The sequence below is a fragment of the Coregonus clupeaformis genome, chromosome 5, assembly GCF_020615455.1.
Source record: "Coregonus clupeaformis isolate EN_2021a chromosome 5, ASM2061545v1, whole genome shotgun sequence".
Lineage (NCBI taxonomy): Eukaryota > Metazoa > Chordata > Actinopteri > Salmoniformes > Salmonidae > Coregonus > Coregonus clupeaformis.
Genome location: NC_059196.1, coordinates 6,245,902 through 6,263,495, shown reverse-complemented (window position 1 = coordinate 6,263,495; position 17,594 = coordinate 6,245,902). Strand labels below are relative to the sequence as shown.

General features: G+C 42.7%; 1 protein-coding gene across 2 annotated transcripts in view; it reads left to right on the top strand.

The window, feature by feature from the left end:
* Positions 1-17,594, top strand: part of LOC121559801 (serine/threonine-protein kinase TAO1) — a 30,199-nt gene that overhangs the window by 6,666 nt on the left and 5,939 nt on the right. For both annotated transcript variants that reach the window (XM_041872894.2, XM_041872891.2), the window contains exons 2-16: positions 2,371-2,627; positions 2,732-2,803; positions 5,243-5,344; positions 5,468-5,513; positions 5,620-5,716; positions 5,844-5,957; positions 6,104-6,195; positions 10,410-10,503; positions 10,627-10,708; positions 13,060-13,230; positions 13,825-14,025; positions 14,971-15,111; positions 15,644-15,880; positions 16,027-16,155; positions 17,205-17,408. In XM_041872894.2, the coding sequence (XP_041728828.2) occupies positions 2,496-2,627; positions 2,732-2,803; positions 5,243-5,344; positions 5,468-5,513; positions 5,620-5,716; positions 5,844-5,957; positions 6,104-6,195; positions 10,410-10,503; positions 10,627-10,708; positions 13,060-13,230; positions 13,825-14,025; positions 14,971-15,111; positions 15,644-15,880; positions 16,027-16,155; positions 17,205-17,408 (1,914 nt within the window). In that variant the 5' untranslated portion in view covers positions 2,371-2,495. The remainder of the gene's footprint in view (positions 1-2,370; positions 2,628-2,731; positions 2,804-5,242; positions 5,345-5,467; positions 5,514-5,619; positions 5,717-5,843; positions 5,958-6,103; positions 6,196-10,409; positions 10,504-10,626; positions 10,709-13,059; positions 13,231-13,824; positions 14,026-14,970; positions 15,112-15,643; positions 15,881-16,026; positions 16,156-17,204; positions 17,409-17,594) is intronic.

Sequence of the window (17,594 nt, the reverse complement as noted above, 5' to 3'; positions counted from 1 at the left end):
TGGATGGAGCGAGACATGATGTCCCAGATGTGCTCAATTGGATTCAGGTCTGGGGAATGGGCGGGCCAGTCCATAGCATCAATGCCTTCCTCTTGCAGGAACTGCTGACACACTCCAGCCACATGAGGTCTAGCATTGTCTTGCATTAGGAGGAACCCAGGGCCAACCGCACCAGCATATGGTCTCACAAGGGGTCTGAGGATGTCATCTCGGTACCTAATGGCAGTCAGGCTACCTCTGGCGAGCACATGGAGGGCTGTGCGGCCCCCCAAAGAAATGCCACCCCACACCATGACTGACCCACCACCAAACCGGTCATGCTGGAGGATGTTGCAGGCAGCAGAACGTTCTCCACGGCGTCTCCAGACTCTGTCACGTCTGTCACATGTGCTCAGTGTGAACCTGCTTTCATCTGTGAAGAGCACAGGGCGCCAGTGGCGAATTTGCCAATCTTGGTGTTTTCTGGCAAATGCCAAACGTCCTGCACGGTGTTGGGCTGTAAGCACAACCCCCACCTGTGGACGTTGGACCCTCATACCACCCTCATGGAGTCTGTTTCTGACCGTTTGAGCAGACACATGCACATTTGTGGTCTGCTGGAGGTAATTTTGCAGGGCTCTGGCAGTGCTCCTCCTGCTCCTCCTTGCACAAAGGCGGAGGTAGCAGTCCTGCTGCTGGGTTGTTGCCCTCCTACGGCCTCCTCCACGTCTCCTGATGTACTGGCCTGTCTCCTGGTAGCGCCTCCATGCTCTGGACACTACGCTGACAGACACAGCAAACCTTCTTGCCACAGCTCGCATTGATGTGCCATCCTGGATGAGCTGCACTACCTGAGCCACTTGTGTGGGTTGTAGACTCCGTCTCATGCTACCACTAGAGTGAAAGCACCGCCAGCATTCAAAAGTGACCAAAACATCAGCCAGGAAGCATAGGAACTGAGAAGTGGTCTGTGGTCACCACCTGCAAAACCAGTCCTTTATTGGGGGTGTCTTGCTAATTGCCTATCATTTCCACCTGTTGTCTATTCCATTTGCACAACAGCATGTGACATTTTATTGTCAATCAGTGTTGCTTCCTAAGTGGACAGTTTGATTTCACAGAAGTGTGATTGACTTGAAGTTACATTGTGTTGTTTAAGTGTTCCCTTTATTTTTTTGAGCAGTGTATATACGACAGCTGTGATGGAAACAGGACATTTCGGTACAGTTTTATAAATGCAGACAGAATTTGTTCGTTCGACATGGTGGGATCTTTTTTTGTCTGTAAAATTAATTATGCGAAAAATGGTGGTGGAAACGCCTTTATGGGCAATATTGATATAATAACCATTATATCGAAGTAATCTTGGAGTCACGCGATGATATGGTGTGTGGACCTCCCACTACGACTCGGGAAAGCATGCAGTTTATTAGGCTACAGATGAAAAAACGTATGAACTTCACATGGTGACAAAAGTGCACACTGATCTTGATGCTCCTTTCCAATATGTATCGAGGGTCTGATTCTGGTGACATGATGATCGATGCTTGACTGCAGTTTGACAAATAAATATTCTTGCTCGTATCCATAATAATCTCATCATGTAGACTAGCCTACCTACACAGACTACCCGCACTGTATCTGCCAGCTGTTGGCTAGAGCACAAGTGCCAAGACCAGAGTAGGCACAGTTTTTGTGACAAAACTATTGTTAGAGTTGAAAATGCGATGGAAACACATTAAACTTTAGATTTTTATTCATGAAAACTTAAGCGAAAAAGTACATTTTGTGTGCACTACGTCATCACGCACTGATTTTTATCCTCAATAAGTCCTTTTGATGGAGACACCACTGGTGGGAAAATGCACATATTTTCTTTATGCTGATATTTGAATATTCGCATGAAGATCTGTCGCCAATTGGATGGAAACCTAGCTAGAGACAGTGTTTTTTAGTTATCATGGGTACATGGCCCGATGGTGACTGTGCAGGAAAAGGGTTGAAAGGAGGCTTATTCTGAGTGTAGGGCTGCCCCATCCCCCATGTAGGCTTTTCAGTATTACATAATCAGTATTAAAAGTCCTATTCACTCTCTCTGTCTAGGCTGTTGTCCCGGAGAATCAATTTCACCATTCAGCCCCTCAATATCATAACTTGATTGATTTTGGGGCCCATGTGGCTCTGTTGGTAGAGCATGGTGCTTGTAATGCCAGGGTTGTGGGTTCGATTCCCACAGAGAAAAATAATGAAAAATGTATGCACTCACTACTGTAAATCGCTCTGAATAAGAGCATCTGCTAAATAATTAAAATGTATAAAAAAATGATTATATTAATGTGCTTGCTTAATTCTACTGTACTAGTTCTCACTCTGTCCTCTCCATCCCCCCAGGTGTGTACACGTATGAGGCCGTTGTCCTGCAGATGAGCCGTCGGTGGGGGCTGTCACGTCGCTGTCGCACATCCAGATAATCCCTGGCCGCGGCGGTGGCAGCACTGGCACGTCCCCCCCTCAGCATGCCCAACACCAGTCGGGCGGGGAGCCTGAAGGACCCCGATGTTGCTGAACTCTTCTTCAAGGAGGACCCTGAGAAACTGTTCTCAGACCTGCGAGAGATCGGACATGGCAGCTTTGGTGCCGTCTACTTTGTGAGTACTTGGACCCGCCACTCTGCGCTCAGTAACAGAGCTGGATTTATATTCAGCACTGTTTAAGATATAGGGCAGGGTGTTGACTTTGTATTTTTCTTCAGGCACGAGATGTGCGGACCACTGAGGTGGTGGCCATCAAGAAGATGTCTTACAGTGGAAAACAATCCAACGAGGTAAGAGACTGATTGTGCATCAAATGCCGTTGATGTTACATCAAACAGTTATAACTAGTGTTGCACAGTATACTGGTACTACGGTAATCTCACGGTACCAAAACGTCATGATACCAACATTTTAGAATACCGTAGTACCGTTTCATATGATACTGCCAAAGTTTCCAGCCCTACCGATCTAAAGAACCTGCTGGCGCCTGTTGTAAAATGTTTATAATGTCAGTTTTGTTTATAAATTCAGTTGAATTTAAGCAACAGCCACTAGTTGCTTCTATGCGCAGGTCCAATAATAACTACTTCACTTTCATGCGCATATCAGGTGTGGCAGCTGTAATCAGCCAGCCGCATCCCCTACCAGCCCTCACTCACCTGCTCTCTCCGTGCGCTCTTCATGCACATCTATTCCTCTGTCAGTTAAAAAATATATAATTTAGCCGTGATTGCGAGCGGGGATGCAGACCCTGAGGAGTTTTCTGTTAAATAAAATAAAAATAAATAGGTCATTTAGCAGACGCTCTTATCCAGAGCGACTTACAGGAGCAATTAGGGTTAAGTGCCTTGCTCAAGGGCACATCGACAGATTTTTCACCTAGTCGGCTCAAGGATTAGAACCAGCGACCTTTCGGTTACTGGCACAACGCTCTTAACCACTAAGCTACCTGCCGCCCTATGTTGTACATTTCTTACATTGGAGCAGCGCGCAAAGTGAGCAACGTTGATACATTATATCATTTAATCGCCTGTCATAACCAAGAGCACAGTCCAGTCTGTGTAGACTTTGCAAGTTCACTGTCATGCAGCCTCTGAGTGACAGAGAGGGAAAATGGAGAACCGCTTCGCACCAGGCATGTTTGCAGCTTTATAGCAAAGAAAACGGCTTGTCTCTAGCCTAAACGGCAAACAACGTTGTTCAGTCATGTTACCTAGCTAGCTAACAACCTGGTAACTTGACATTAGGTTTAGGCAAATTTGATTGGCACAGGAAGAAAGGAAAAGGGTATGCTACTCATGATACAGTATGTGCTTCAAAGGTAGGATTCATACAGGCCTAATGGAAGACTAAACTATAACAACTATCTATTTCTTTCTGGTGCTCCTTACATTCTGTTTGGTGCCTAATGTTTTAGAAGTTGGGAGCAGTGTGTTTGGGAGGGAGAGAGAGAGTGGTGTGTGTGTGTTTATGAGAGTGAGAGAGACATAGTGTGTGAGGAAGGGAGGGAGAGTCTGTGTTAACTGAAGAGTAAAGAAGCTTTCATGCAGTGTTTTCCCCTTACTGACACAATGACATGCAGATCATTATGCATTTGTATTCCTTCCTCCCATTCCTCCAGCCAAATCACAGGTAGGCCTTTGCAAATATGAGCAAATCAGCCATTCTATGCAGTATTCTATTATACACTGAACAGTGTGAAGTTAAATTCAATGTGTTGTATTGAGTAGAAGTGTACATTTCAGTGACAGGTTTTTGGAGAACGTTTAGAAAACGTGAACAAGTGTCCGGGCGACAGGGCGAACAGGATGCTAGGCCACTGATGTTTTTCCACTGTGGTATCGTGATACCTGGCCTGGTATCACCTTGCCTCGTTATAAAGATTAGCCAACATCAATGAGTTGAGACAGTGCAGGGCTGTTACTGAAGCTTTGTTTGTTGTCTCAGTATTGGTTTACTGTGAAAAGACTCATTAGCATCTAATCTAACAAGGCCTATTCCTTCAAGATCCTGTCCTCAGTGAGTTTGGAGCATTAGGCCTATAGTTTCTCTAAGGTTTGGTCTTCAAAGGGATTTGTTGTGTTTCTCAGCAGTTTCTATTTAAAACATTTATCTTATTTGCTTAAAGTAGTGGAACTGCAAAACAGTGTCCTGTTCCCTGAAGCTCAGTCTAAAAACAGTTGATAATCAGATTTGAATCTGGCAAAATGACTGGATTGGTTAATTCATTAACCCAAAGAAGTAGAGTTGAAGTCAAAGGGAAGTAACTAAAGTGCCATGTAGAACACCTAATAGTTTCAGCCTGCATCTATATCCTTATTGTTTAAAGGGGCAATCTGCAGTTGCTACATCAATTTTTTGACTTATAAATTAATGATATACCTATTGATTCTTGAAGAATATAGCTTTTATAAATACTTAATGAGCTTAGTTAATCTGTCGTACCCCATCAGAACCCAAAATATAACCTTGTTTTACTCCAGTATTTGTAAACATTGTAAATGTAAACACACTGTATAGCGTCAAAACATGCTTAAAACTATAATTGTGATATCTTGGATGGTCAGTCTATGAATTTGAGTGGTTACATTTCTCCAGGCGCATCCCTCAGCTTTTTACCAAAACAAGAGGATGGGAGACCGCTTTGTTATTGTCTCTACTGTTGATTGGCCCTTTTAGAGCTTGTTACGCAAACATGATGTAATCGTTTCAACGGTTTTACCTTACAGAAATGGCAAGACATAATCAAGGAGGTGAAGTTTCTGCAGAGAATACAGCACCCAAACAGCATAGAGTATAAAGGATGCTATCTACGAGAGCATACTGCCTGGGTAAGAGTGTTATCTGAATGGAAAATATAAACAACAGGTCATAATGCTATGAAAACGTGGTGAATACTCTGGAACTGTACATTATTTAACCCAGTATAACACTCTCTCTTTCTGTCTCTGTAGCTGGTGATGGAGTACTGTCTAGGCTCTGCCTCCGATGTCCTGGAAGGTAAGATAGGAGTTTTTATGACAATGATTATAAGATGAGTTCTTCTTTGTTGTTTTCCCCATGATTTGCAGCACTCTCATCCTCTCTCGCTCTACATCCTCTGTAGTTCACAAGAAACCTCTACAAGAAATGGAAATAGCAGCGATTACCCACGGTGCTCTAGAGGGGTTGGCTTACCTTCATTCCCACAACATGATTCACCGGTGAGTAGTCCTAGTACCTGTATATGTGGACGTGTTAGACTGACTACTTTGTGCCCTCAGGGAGGGAGTGTGCCTGTGCCAGTGGAACAAAGCTGTAATGCCGTAATCTCTCTCCTCTGTCTGACAGAGATATCAAGGCAGGGAACGTCTTGCTGACAGAGCCTGGCCAGGTGAAACTTGCAGATTTCGGTTCTGCCTCCATTGTCTCTCCAGCCAACTCTTTTGTGGGGACGCCATATTGGTGAGTGGCAAAATTCCAATGTACAAGAAAAATAGATGGTGTTTGAAATATGGGAAAGAAATGGGGCACCCTCTATTGTCTCATTCAATATTTTCCATCAAATCAAAAGCGGTGTACCGGTCATTAAAATGGGGATGTTTCCTCAGGATGGCCCCAGAGGTAATCCTAGCTATGGACGAGGGTCAGTACGATGGGAAGATCGACATCTGGTCTCTGGGAATAACCTGCATTGAATTAGGTAAACTCTTTAGTCCATGTACTCCACTCTGGTTCAACTCTAGACTAGCTCTCCTGTTGTTTTAATGCTCTCATTTATTCATTCCATATCACAGCAAAAATCCAAGATGGCAGCATGTCAAGTTGTTTGTCAAGTCGTTTGTTTGTGACTAGTACATTTTAACCTACTAATAATCTATTTATTTATGGTTGCGTAACTTCGTTGTTGCGTAGTGCAAACTATTTTATTTTTGCTGGTGTAAAGATCACGGGTCCTCCTCAACTCGGAACTTCATTACTTGAAGTTTACCAAAGTAACCCTATCTCTGGCTGGCCTGAGTTCCTCGTTAGTCCGCGGAGTGTCTTGTCCGAGCTGCTCCTTGCTCTTCGCCTGGCTGTCAGTGGCAGCTCAACCCGTTCTCTCTATCGCCCTCAACACTCAATCTACTCACACGCGCAAACACTCACATTGACTCACATACACGCTGTCCCTCTCTCCACTTACCTTCGTTGGCCTCTTGTTTTTTGGTCAGAGAAAATGACAATTTACGTGGTATTGCTTTGTGCACTGACTTTATTGAACTCTGGAGAAAACAAACATTGTCGCAGGGTGAGTACATCTGACAATGTACTCTCGCGTCCATTAGACATTTTGTCTGCAGGAACTCGCTCTTTTTCACTCGGTCCACTCGTCCAAGTGCCGATGCATTTGTGGCATGATGTGAACAGTACGAATTTGTGTCACTACCAAAGTCTAATGGTTTTAAATGACTGTTTTGTATTGTCTGGAAACTCACTTGTAGAATTCGCTTGCAGTAGGTCTCTTAAAAAAGAGAAGCCGTGCAAGGTTATTAAACAGAGGTGCCTAGTTATTCTTCTGTTGTTGATATCAGGTAATGTGCAACCTAACCCTGGCCCTGATATGCAATGTCTCCAAACCCCCTCTGATTTTAAATCAAGATCTGGTTTTGGTATTTTTCATTTAAATGTACGCAGCCTGTTGTCAAAAATTGATGGGGTTAGGATTTGGGCTAAATCAACTGATGCTGATGTAATTGTGTTTTCGGAAACCTGGCTCAGCAAGTCTATTTTTGATAAGGATATTTGTATAAGTGGTTACAATGTTTATCGTGCAGATCGGGTTAAGAAAGGTGGGGGTGTGGCTATATATGTAAAATCTAAATTCCATGTAAGTGTGGCAAAGTCTGAAACTATTTGTAAACAGTTGGAATTTCTTGCTTTGAATATTGAGGTTTCAAAGGGCCTCTCTATAACTGTGATTGGCTGTTATAGACCCCCCTCTGCTCTTGGTGATGCATTTTCTTCTTTGACGCAACTTATGTCTAAACTTCTTTACAGTGAAATGATCTTGATTGGTGATCTCAACTGGTGTTGGTTAAAGCCGGTGTCTGATGATTTAAAAATGTTTTGTAATTCTATGAATCTTACCCAGTTGATTAATTCACCCACTCGCCCAAATCTTAAATGCCCTGATAAATCTACCCTGATTGATTTGATATTGACAAATGTTCCACATAAATATTCTGCGGTTGGTGTTTTTGTAATGATTTAAGTGACCATTGTGCTGTTGTTGCTGTTAGAAATACTAAGGTTCCAAAGACAAATCCACGTTTTATTCGTAAGAGAAATTTGAAGTGTTTTAATGAGCAGGCTTTCTTTCATGATTTGTTTTATTTTGACTGGAGCAAGATTGAGCTTATCCCTGATGTGGAAACTGCCTGGATATTCTTTCATGATGGTTTTTTCCCAAATAGTAAACAAACATGCACCATTCCGCAGGTTCAGGGTTAAAGGGCGGGATAATCCATGGTTTTCTTCTGAGCTGTCTTGTATTATTCACGACCGTAATCTAGCCTAGGCTAAAGCAAGGAAATCTTGTTCTGATGCTGATTGGCTTATTTTTAGGCAGTTAAGAAACAAGTGTTATTTTCTTCTCAGGAAGGCCAAGTCTGAATATTTTATGTCTGTTACCACTGATAACCTGAATGACCCTAGAAAGTTTTGGAATGCTATTAAGTCTATGTCTGGTAACAGTAATGTTAATGAATTACCGTCATGTGTTTTGAAGGACTCTGTTGCTATATATGACAAAACTGAAATGCTGAATTGTTTCAATGAGCACTTTGTATCATCTGGTAGGCTGTTTGATTCAGTGTCCTCTGTCTCTGTACAACCCTGTGTGGATGAACCAGTGTCCTCTGTCTCTGTACAACCCTGTGTGGATGAACCAGTGAGAGCTGGTCAAACTTTTAGTTTTCTGCCATTCTCAGTGCAGGTGGTACATAAAGCCCTGAAATCCTTAGATCAAAGAAAGCCTGCAGGTCCTGATCTTTTGGATCCCTGCTTTTTAAATCTGGCAGCTGATTTCATAGCTGAACCACTTACATATCTGTTCAATCTAACCCTGGAATGTAATGAAATTCCAAAGATCTGGAAATCAGCATTTGTCCTACCACTTTTAAAAGGGGGAGATCCAACTCTTTTAAATAATTATAGGCCAATCTCAAAGCTGTCACCCCTGGTGAAAATACTTGAAACCCTTGTAAGTGAACAGCTAAAATAGTTTTTATTTACTAACTCTATTTTATCAATGTATCAATCGGGCTTCAGGAAGAAGCATAGCACAATTACAGCAGCCATGAAGGTTTTAAATGATATCACTGAAGCCCTTGACAAAAAACAGCACTGTGTCTCACTTTTTATTGATCTCTCTAAGGCTTTTGATACAGTTGATCATGCTATACTAAGGCAGAGATTGTTGAGTGTAGGTCTTTCGGAGCATGCAGTTGCATGGTTTGCTAACTATCTGTCTGATAGAACTCAGTGCACTCAATTTGATGGGCTTATGTCTGTTAAATTGTCTGTCCTGAATGGTGTGCCCCAGGGCTCTGTACTTGGTCCTCTCTTATTCACTATTTATATTAATGATTTAGACAAAAATGTCCAAAATGCACAACTTCATTTTTATGCTGATGATACTGTTATTTACTGTTGTGCCTCATCTCTTACAAAAGCTTTCCAGAACTTGCAAACTGCTTTTTATACTGTTCAACATACCTTGTGTCAATTGAAGCTTATCCTCAATACTGACAAAACTAAACTAATGGTGTTTTCTAATGCAAGAAATAGACCTCTGAACCTTTCACCTGTTACTACCTGTCAGGGCAAGGAGATTGAGGTTGTAACCTCATATAAATATATTGGAATTCTAATTGATGACGGCCTCTCTTTTAAATTGCATATTCAACAACTTACAAAAAAATTGAAGCTGAAATTGGGATTTTATTTTAGGAATAAGGCCTGTTTTTCTTTTGAAGCCAGAAGGAGGCTAGTATCAGCTACATTTATGCCTTTACTAGACTATGGGGATATTTTATATATGAATGCTTCCGCTCAGTGTTTGAGATCAATTGACACTCTTTATCATGGTACTTTGAGATTTATTTTAAACTGCAAAACCCTTACGCACCACTGTACTTTGTATACCAGGGTTGGCTGGCCTTCTCTAGTCACTCGTAGGCTCAGTCACTGGTATACTTTTATTTACAAAGCCATTTTGGGTTTACTACCTTTTTATTTGGGCATTTTTATTGTTCAGAAATGTGGTGGGTACTCTCTTCGTTCACTGGACTTTATCCTGCTAACTGTTCCAAATGTCCGAACTGAATTTGGTAAAAGGTCTTTTATGTACTCTGCGCCATCGTCTTGGAACACCTTACAAAATCATTTTAAACTGGAAGAACTTGTCCCGATTGGTGTTTTTAAATCTCTGATGAAGGATTTTGAGGCTGATTCCCTGACCTGTCAATGTCTTTAATTTGCTGTTTTTGATATTGTTATACTCTTGTGAATTCATGAATGGTTTTTACTAGATTACTTGTAGCTTTTCATGTTGTCTGTCTGTAATTTTTTGTAATGACTTGGTGCTGCCTATCTTGGCCAGGACGCTCTTGAAAAAGAGATTTTAAATCTCAATGAGCCCTTCCTGGTTAAATAAAGGTTAAATAAAAAAATTAAAAAAATATCTCAAACCAATATCTGGCCAGTGAAGAAAGTATACATTTAAAAAAAATTTGTTCAAACTGGTTGAAATAATACATCTGATAGGTTTTGTCTGTCTTCCTATTACTTTTCCTCCCCACTGGCCTCCTTGTTATGTTTTGCTGTTAGTGGATCCTGGTAACCTATTGTTTTCTCTGATCTCTTTGTTTCTAGCTGAGAGAAAACCTCCACTGTTCAATATGAATGCGATGAGTGCCTTGTATCACATAGCGCAGAATGAAAGCCCCACACTGCAGTCAAGCGAATGGTACGTCATTGAGCTTCATCGGAGTTGACTTATTCTTTAGGAGAAGGCATTTGTCCACTTTTAAAGTGTGTCGTGGTGAGAATGAAACAAACTATTCCCTCTTGTCCCCATCTCTCACTTCAGGACGGATTACTTCCGAAACTTTGTAGATTCTTGCCTTCAGAAATTCCCCCAAGACAGGCCCAACTCTGAGGAACTGTTAAAGGTAAGACCTCTGAAATACACTACATGACCAAAAGTATGTGGACACCTGCTCGTCAAACATCTCATTACAAAATCATGGGCATTAATATGGAGTTGGTCCCCCATTTGCTGCTATAACAGCCTCCACTCTTCTGGGAAGGCTTTCCACTAAATGTTGGAATATTTTTGCAGGGACTTGCTTCCATTCAGCCTCAAGAGCATTAGTGAGGTCGGGCGATTAGGCCTGGCTCGCAGTCGGTGTACCAATTCATCCCAAAGGTGTTTGATGGGGTTGAGGTCAGGGCTCTGTGCAGGCCAGTCAAGTTCTTTCACACCGCTCTCGACAAACCATTTCTGTATGGACCTTGCATTGTGCACGGGGGCATTGTCATGCTGAAACAGGAAAAGGCCTTCCCCAAACTGTTACCACAAAGTTGGAAGCACAGAATCGTCAAGAATGTCATTGTATGCTGTAGTGTTAAGATTTCCCTTCACTGGAGCTAAGGGGCCTTGCCCGAACCATTATTCCTCCTCCACCAAACTTGAAAGTTGTCACTATGCATTGGGGCAGGTAGCATTCTCCTAGCATCTGCCAAACCCAGATTTGTCCGTCGGACTGCCAGAGAACGCGTTTCCACTGCTCCAGAGTCCAATGGCGGCGAGCGTTACACCACTCCAGCCGACGCTTGGCATTGCACATGGTGATCTTAGGCTTGTGTGCGGCTGTTTGGCCATGGAAACCCATTTCATGAAGCTCCAGACGAACAGTTCTTGTGCTGATGTTGCTTCCAGAGGCAGTTTAGAACTCGGTAGTGAGTGTTGCAACTGAGGACAGTTAATCTTTACAGGCTACAGCACTTGGCGGTCCCGTTATGTGAGCTTGTGTGGCCTACCACTTCGCGGCTGAGCTGTTGTTGCTTCTAGATGTTTCCACTTCACAATAACAGCATTTACAGTTGACCGGGTCAGAAATTTTACGAACTGACTTGTTGAAAAGGTGGCATCCTATGACGGCGCCACATTGAAAGTCACTGAGCTCTTCAGTAAGGCCATTCTACTGCCAATGTTTGTCCATGGAGATTGCATGGGTGTGTGCTCAATTTTATACACCTGTCAGCAACGAGTGTGTCTGAATAGCCAAATCCACTAATTTGAAGGGGTGTCCACATACATTTGTATATACAGTGCATTGGGAAACTATTCAGACCACTTGATTTTTTCCACATTTTGTTACGTTACAGCCTTATTCTAAAATAGATTAAATTGTTTTTTTCCCCCTCATGAATCTACATAAAATACCCCATAATGACAAAGCAAAACAGTTTAAAGTGGTCCTATGGACAGATACTCCAATCTCCGCTGTGGAGCTTTGCAGCTCCTTCAGGGTTATCTTTGGTCTCTTTGTTGCCTCTCTGATTAATGCCGTCCTTGCCTGGTCCGTGAGTTTTGGTGGGTGGCTCTCTCTTGGCATATTCTTTCCATTTTTTAATAATGGATTTAATGGTGCTCCGTGGGATGTTCAAAGTTTCTGATATTTTTTTATAACCCAACCCTGATCTGTACTTCTCCACAACTTTGTCCCTGGCCTGTTTGGAGAGCTCCTTGGTCTTCATGGTGCCGCTTGCTTGGTGGTGCCCCTTGCTTAGTGGTGTTGCAAACTCTGGGGCCTTTCAGAATAGGTGTATATATACTGAGATCATGTGACAGATCATGTGACACTTAGATTGCACACAGGTGGACTTTATTTAACTAATTATGTGACTTCTGAAGGTAATTGGTTGCACCAGATCTTATTTAGGGGATTCATAGCAAAGGGGGTGAGTACATATGCACGCACCACTTTTCCGTTAAACAAGTAATTTTTTTCATTCCACTTCACCAATTTGGACTATTTTGTGTATGTCCATTACATGAAATCCAAATAAAAATCAATTTAAATTACAGGTTGTAATGCAACAAAATAAGAAAAATGCCAAGGGGGATGAATACTTTTGCAAGGCACTGTAAATGTAATATTTCTGTTCTTTTTTTTTTGTAAATTACATTTGCAAACATTTCTAAAAAACGGTTTTTGCTTCGTCATTATGGGGTATTGTTTGTAGATTGATGAGAAAAAAATAAATATTTAATCCATTTTAGAATAAGGCTGTAATGTAACAAAATGTGGAAAGAGTCAAGGGATCTGAATACTTTCCGAATGCACTGTATATAGTGTATCTTATTTATGATTATCATGATCTACCAATGCCAAGACATATAGACAGAGATAGCTCTGTTGACTTGATTTTGAGTGTACCTTAAATAAACATGAATAATACCCACCCTCAACTCGAAAGAAAGTTATTGGCCCCTCTGCCTCCCTCTCTTTCTCAGCATGCGTTTGTGCAGCGGGAGCGGCCCGACTCTGTCCTGATGGACCTGATCGTGAGGACCAAGGTTGCGGTGCGGGAGCTGGATAACCTGCAGTACCGCAAGATGAAGAAGATCCTCTTCCAGGAGGCTCACAATGGCCCTGCAGCCGAGGCACAGGACGGAGACGAGGAGGTCAGTCGCCCAATCTGGCTCTTCTCTCCTGTGGAGCTTAGTTTGAAATTAGCATGGTTTATACCAGAACCATTGTAGTCTTTGAAAAAAGCCTAGGTAGGATGATGATGATGATAAATTTTTTAAATTATTATTATTATAATAATGATGATAATAATAATATTATTTAATTTGTAAACCCGTATTTCCCACACTCAATAAGGTAGAAAACAACACACAAACAAAATTCAGCAACATTACAGCAAAAAGTAGAAAAAACTATCACAATACATCAAACCATTACCTACTAATACAAAATATAGACTTTAAGCAGATTAAGCGATCAGACATTAAAAGCCAGCATTAATAGGTAGGTCTTCAGTTGTGTTTAAAACAAGGAAATTGTTTAATTGTAGTTTCTCTTAATGCACTCTGATAATATTAAGGTTAATTATTATATTAGGGTTAAGGGAGGCCTGGTGGGTCTGAAAGATTCTCTCACAATTCAGTTGTTCCTGTTTATCCTCTGCTCATAACCTGCTATAGTTGACACACTGTCATTCAGAAAGTATTTCACTCACCTGTGTCTTGCTTTTGCTATGGTGTTGTCCCCAGGAACCGGAGCACAGTGGCAGGACAGGCACAGTGAGCAGCGTTGGCAGTAACCAGTCTATCCCCAGTATGTCGATCAGCGCCAGCTCCCAGAGCAGCTCTGTCAACAGCCTGACCGACGCCGGAGATGACAAGAGTGAACTGGACATGATGGAGGGAGACCACACGGTCATGTCCAACAGCTCCGTCATTCACCTCAAACCGGTGGGTAGAGATGATCTTAGAGCTGGACTCGCAGGCAATATTCCCTCAAAAAAATTAGGCGCTGAGCAAATTTCAGGTCTGCTGTGCGCAAACTTGAACGTTGTGAAAATTCTGTGCAACTTCTGGCGCGTGTTTACTGTGAACACTGAGGCTGTGCCCGCATTAAGTTACAGTTATAACAGTGGCCAAGTAGGCTACTGTGGCTATTTATCATAATGTAGGCCTATCAGAGTGGCCTACCATAAAAAAAAACAATGGAGAAAATGCATCTTATAACATTTTAACATGGAAATAGCTGTTCTATCATTCAGCCTACAGTAGCAGCCAATGTGTGGTGCTCAATGTAGGCCTGAATTCCATGAGAGTTTTGAAAAAAACGTGTAGGGATTGACATTAACCTGTTTATCCACTACCATTATTACAGAGAATCAGACAAATTATGCATATAGGGATACCGCAGCTCTGATTGGTTATGCGGCACTGGTCTGTGTAGAGTAAGGGCTGTGTCTTGCATGTTAATGCAATAGAATCCTACTCTAATGCGCTCTGCCTACAAGAAAATCTCTTGCATAGTTTGTTTTGTTTCAGTATGTTGCATTGAAAGTGGCTAATATTGCGTTGATTCTATCACATTTCACACAGTAGAGGGAAACGTTGATAGTGTTAACTAAAGGGTAAAACTAGAAAGTTGAGTGAAGTTCAATCTCATGCTTCTCTGCGCGGGCTGATATTTCTTCTGCACGACAGTCCCGGGGAACTCCGCGCCCACACGCAGCTTAGAGGGAACATTGCTAGCAGGATAACTGGACACAGCGTTGATTATAGTGAGATGATTCGGTGATGTACAAGACATAGTGATGATAGTGTTTCCTGGTGCCTTTCACAGATCATTTATAAGCAGTAATTCTCTGCTGTTGATGTGCTGCGTTGTATTTGTTTCCTCAGGAGGAGGAGACGACTTATTGCGAAGAGTCGGAACTTAACAGCAGGCCGCTCACTGAGCCCCAGTCTCCCCCTGCACACACTCCACGGCCAAAACACCACCGCAACCGCGAGCACTTTGCCACAATACGCACAGCCTCCCTGGTAAGAGCACATCGAGCCATAGAAATACAATGATACTGTAGATAACATGATTTAAAAAAGGCCCAGTGCAGTCAAAAATGTGAATTTCCTGTGTTTTATATACATTTCCACACTATGAAGTTGGAATAATAATGTGAACTTGTGAAAATTATTATAATGCCCTTTTAGTGTAAGAGCTGTTTGAAAAGACTGCCTGAAATTTCAGCCTTTTTTGGTGGGATGGAGTTTTGGCCTGCCTGGTTAATAGATCTGCCAATAACAGCTAGTTTTCATTTTTCCCCTCCCCACTCAGACCACTCCCAGACAGTCCTAGCAAAATTCTTGCTTGAGAAATTGCTCTTTGCTAAGAAGCTATTTATGTTTCCTTTGGAGTATTTTAATTGAAAACAATCACAGTAAGGTACTTAATTGTTAACCAGAAATGATTTGATATTGAGATAAAAACAGCTGCGTTGGGCCTTTAAGTGTCTGCTCCTGTAGGAGAGTATAAGCTGAACCTAGAGTTCTATGATAAGCCCTATGTTTCTCCCAGGTGACCCGTCAGATGAAGGAGCATGAGCAGGACAGTGAGTTGAGAGAGCAGATGTCAGGCTATAAGAGGATGAGGAGGCAGCACCAGAAGCACCTGATGGCCCTGGAGAACAAGCTGAAGGCTGAGATGGACGAACACCGGCTCCGTCTGGACAAAGAACTGGAGAACCAGAGGAACAGCTTCGCCCAGGAGATGGAGAAACTCATTAAGAAGCACCAGGCCGCCATGGAGAAAGATGTACGGTCGTTTGCTCACTTACTCCATACTTAATTCATACTTTGTCTAGATTCTACTACTGTTCCCTAGGTCGCTGTTGAATGTTCTTGTTTGAAATTAAGTTATGGGGGCATTTTCAAATGTTTATTTTGTATGTCTCTCTGCAGGCAAAGACCTTTTCCAATGATGAGAAGAAGTTCCAGCAGCACATCCAGAGCCAGCAGAAGAAAGAGCTCAACAGCTTCCTAGAGTCCCAGAAACGAGAGTACAAACTCCGCAAGGAGCAGCTGAAAGAGGTAGAGAATCACATGCGTCATACAGATGAACAGTCACATTTACGGCTAAACACACATTATACAAAGGCTTCAATCATTGCTGTATCATTTCAAGAAAAAACACGACATGCACCATTGCTCGCCTACATACTCCTCTCAGCATGTCAGACAGACTCAATGAATGACAAACCTCTGTAGAAAATGTGAACAGTGAGCTCTCATGTCGAATTGCTTAAAGCGACAATCTGCAGTTGAAACGATAACAAAGCATACTCCCACTGATCCGGTAAAAGGTTGAGGGATGGGGCTGGAGAAAATGTAACCACACTCAAGTTCATAGACAGAGTTATGGATGCAAGGACTGACCATCCATGATATCTAAATTATAGTTTTTTTTTTTTTTGTATTTTATTTCGATCTTGTCTCATCGCTGCAACTCCCCAACGGGCTCGGGAGGCGAAGGTCGAGTCATGCGTCCCCCGAAACATGACCTTCTAAACCGCGCTTCTTGACACCCGCCCGCTTAACCTGGAAGCCAGCCGCACCAGTGTGTCGGAGGAAACACGGTTCAACTGACGACGAGGTCAGCCTACAGGCGCCCGGCCCGCCACAAGGAGTCGCTAGAGCACGATGAGCCAAGTAAAGCCCCCCCGGCCAAACCCTCCCCTAACCCGGACGACGCTGGGCCAATTGTGCGCCGCCCTATGGGACTCCCGATCACGGCCGGTTGTGATACAGCCCGGGATCGAACCCGGGTCTGTAGTGACGCCTCTAGCACTGCGATGCAGTGCCTTAGACCGCTGCACTACTCGGGAGGCCCTACATTATAGTTTTAACCATGTTTTGAGGCTATACAGTGTTTGTTTACATTTACGTTGTTGGCAAACATCGGAAAAGCAAGTTTATATTTTGGCTTCTGATGGGGTACGACAGTTGAACTAAACTCATGAGGCATTTATATGTTATACTCTTCAAGAATCAATGGGTTTATATAATTCATTTACAAGTCCAAAAATTGATGTAGTAATTGCAGATTGCCCCTTTAATATCCATCCTTGTTCTTCCCCCAGGAGTTGAATGAGAACCAGTCGACCCCTAAGAAAGAGAAGCAGGAGTGGCTGTCCAAGCAGAAGGAGAACTTCCAGCACTTCCAGGCTGAGGAGGAGGCCAACCTGCTGAGGAGACAGAGACAATACCTAGAGCTGGAGTGTCGATGCTTCAAGAGGAGGATCCTCATCGCTCGCCACAACGTGGAGCAGGACCTAGTGAGAGAGGTCAGCGGTAATCACTCAGCTCTCCTCATTCATACAGTCCCTTGCTCCTCTCACTCTCCTCAAAACAGGGTCCCCTTCCCTGCTCTTGGTTTTCGTTTTGTAACCATGGCTCAGCTGTGGGTTCTGCTCATTTCCCTACTTGTATACATAGTTCAACCATACCTTTCTCATACTGCCCTTTTTTTC